At 55.5% G+C, this 1543-nt stretch overlaps 2 protein-coding genes across 2 annotated transcripts in view; one reads left to right on the forward strand and one right to left on the reverse strand.

Moving 5' to 3' along the window:
• COL9A2 (collagen type IX alpha 2 chain) overlaps nt 1–641 on the reverse strand; it is a 17710-nt gene extending 17069 nt beyond the window's left edge. The window contains exon 1 of the mRNA XM_031063039.1: nt 543–641. Coding sequence (XP_030918899.1) covers nt 543–641 — 99 coding nt within the window. The remainder of the gene's footprint in view (nt 1–542) is intronic.
• Nucleotides 642–708: 67 nt separating this feature from the next.
• The window catches only part of SMAP2 (small ArfGAP2), a 23251-nt gene continuing 22416 nt past the window's right edge, over nt 709–1543 (forward strand). The window contains exon 1 of the mRNA XM_014310034.2: nt 709–759. Within this exon, the coding sequence (XP_014165509.1) occupies nt 709–759 (51 nt within the window). The remainder of the gene's footprint in view (nt 760–1543) is intronic.

Here is a 1543-nt window from a genome sequence, read left to right on the forward strand (position 1 = left end):
GGAAAGGAAGGGAAGGGAAAGGAAAGGAAAGGAAAGGAAAGGAAAGGAAAGGAAAGGAAAGGAAAGGAAAGGAAAGGAAAGGAAAGGAAAGGAAAGGAAAGGAAAGGAAAGGAAAGGAAAGGAAAGGAAAGGAAAGGAAAGGAAAGGAAAGGAAAGGAAAGGAAAGGAAAGGAAAGGAAAGGAAAGGAAAGGAAAGGAAAGGAAAGGAAAGGAAAGGAAAGGAAAGGAAAGGAAAGGAAAGGAAAGGAAAGGAAAGGAAAGGAAAGGAAAGGAAAGGAAAGGAAAGGAAAGGAAAGGAAAGGAAAGGAAAGGAAAGGAAAGGAAAGGAAAGGAAAGGAAAGGAAAGGAAAGGAAAGGAAAGGAAAGGAAAGGAAAGGAAAGGAAAGGAAAGGAAAGGAAAGGAAAGAAAAGAAAGGAAAAAGAAAGGAAAGGAAAGGAAAGGAAAGGAAAGGAAAGGAAAGGAAAGGAAAGGAAAGGAAAGGAAAGGAAAGGAAAGGAAGAGTCGCCGTGGCAGTTCCATGGGGGATGGATGTCCCACTCACACCGCCATCCCCATCCTCATCCCATTTCCCATCCCCATTCCCAGTTCCCGCCTTCGCCAGCTGCCGCCCCCCATTCCCAGGGAACACGGGATGATTCATTCGGCCCCTTCCTCCTCCTCCTCCTCCTCTCCTGCACGCAGCCCCGCTGATTCACCGCCTCTGGGGGATGCTCGCTCGGCGCTTTGGGCCGGGCACCGTCCCCGCCGGGCACGGCCCGGTTGGCGCTGGGGATGCTCCGCTGCGCGCTGGGATCGCTCCTGGATCGTTCTTCCCGACAGGGAAGCGATTCCACCCAAACCTGGGGCGGGGGGAGTTTGGGGCAAAAAGGAAAACAGAGCATCTGGGAGCATCGCCTTTGGGATCGCTGCTGGGATGGATGCTCCTGCTCTGCCCCGCGTCCCGGCACTGTCCCTGTCTGCGACACGAGTGTCACTTTTGGGAGGGTTATGTAATTGCGGCTGGTTTTTCAGAGTGCTTCAGTGACAGGTTTCTGTCTCCCGTCGGTGCCGTTGCTCGTTTTATCGCGGCTTTTCGGGCTCTGCCCGTCCTGAAATTCTCTCCTCAGCCCCCTGCACTGCCAGGTCCCCCTCCAGGCCAAGCGACAGCACCCCAGGGTCCCCCAAAATCCCCCACCCCGCCCCTCTGAGCCCCTCTGAATCCCCAAAATCCCACACACAGCATCTCTGCACCCCTGAGTCCTCCCCAACCCCATATCCAGCACATCAGAGCCTCCAAAACCCCAAATCCCACATCCCTGGACCCCCACGCAGCATCTTAGCACCCTGAGCCCCCCAAAACCCCCCACCCAGCACCTCTGTACCCCTGAACACCCCAGGATCCCCCAAAATCCCTCACCCAGCCCCTCTGAGTCCCCCAAACCTCCAAAATCCCCCACCCAGCCCCTCTGAGCCCCCCAAAATCCCTCACCCAGCACCCTTGAGCCCCCCAAAGCCCCACACACATCCTCTCTGTACCCCTGAGCACCCCAGAACCCCCCTAAA

The sequence above is a fragment of the Geospiza fortis genome, unplaced genomic scaffold (assembly GCF_000277835.1).
Source record: "Geospiza fortis unplaced genomic scaffold, GeoFor_1.0 scaffold289, whole genome shotgun sequence".
Lineage (NCBI taxonomy): Eukaryota > Metazoa > Chordata > Aves > Passeriformes > Thraupidae > Geospiza > Geospiza fortis.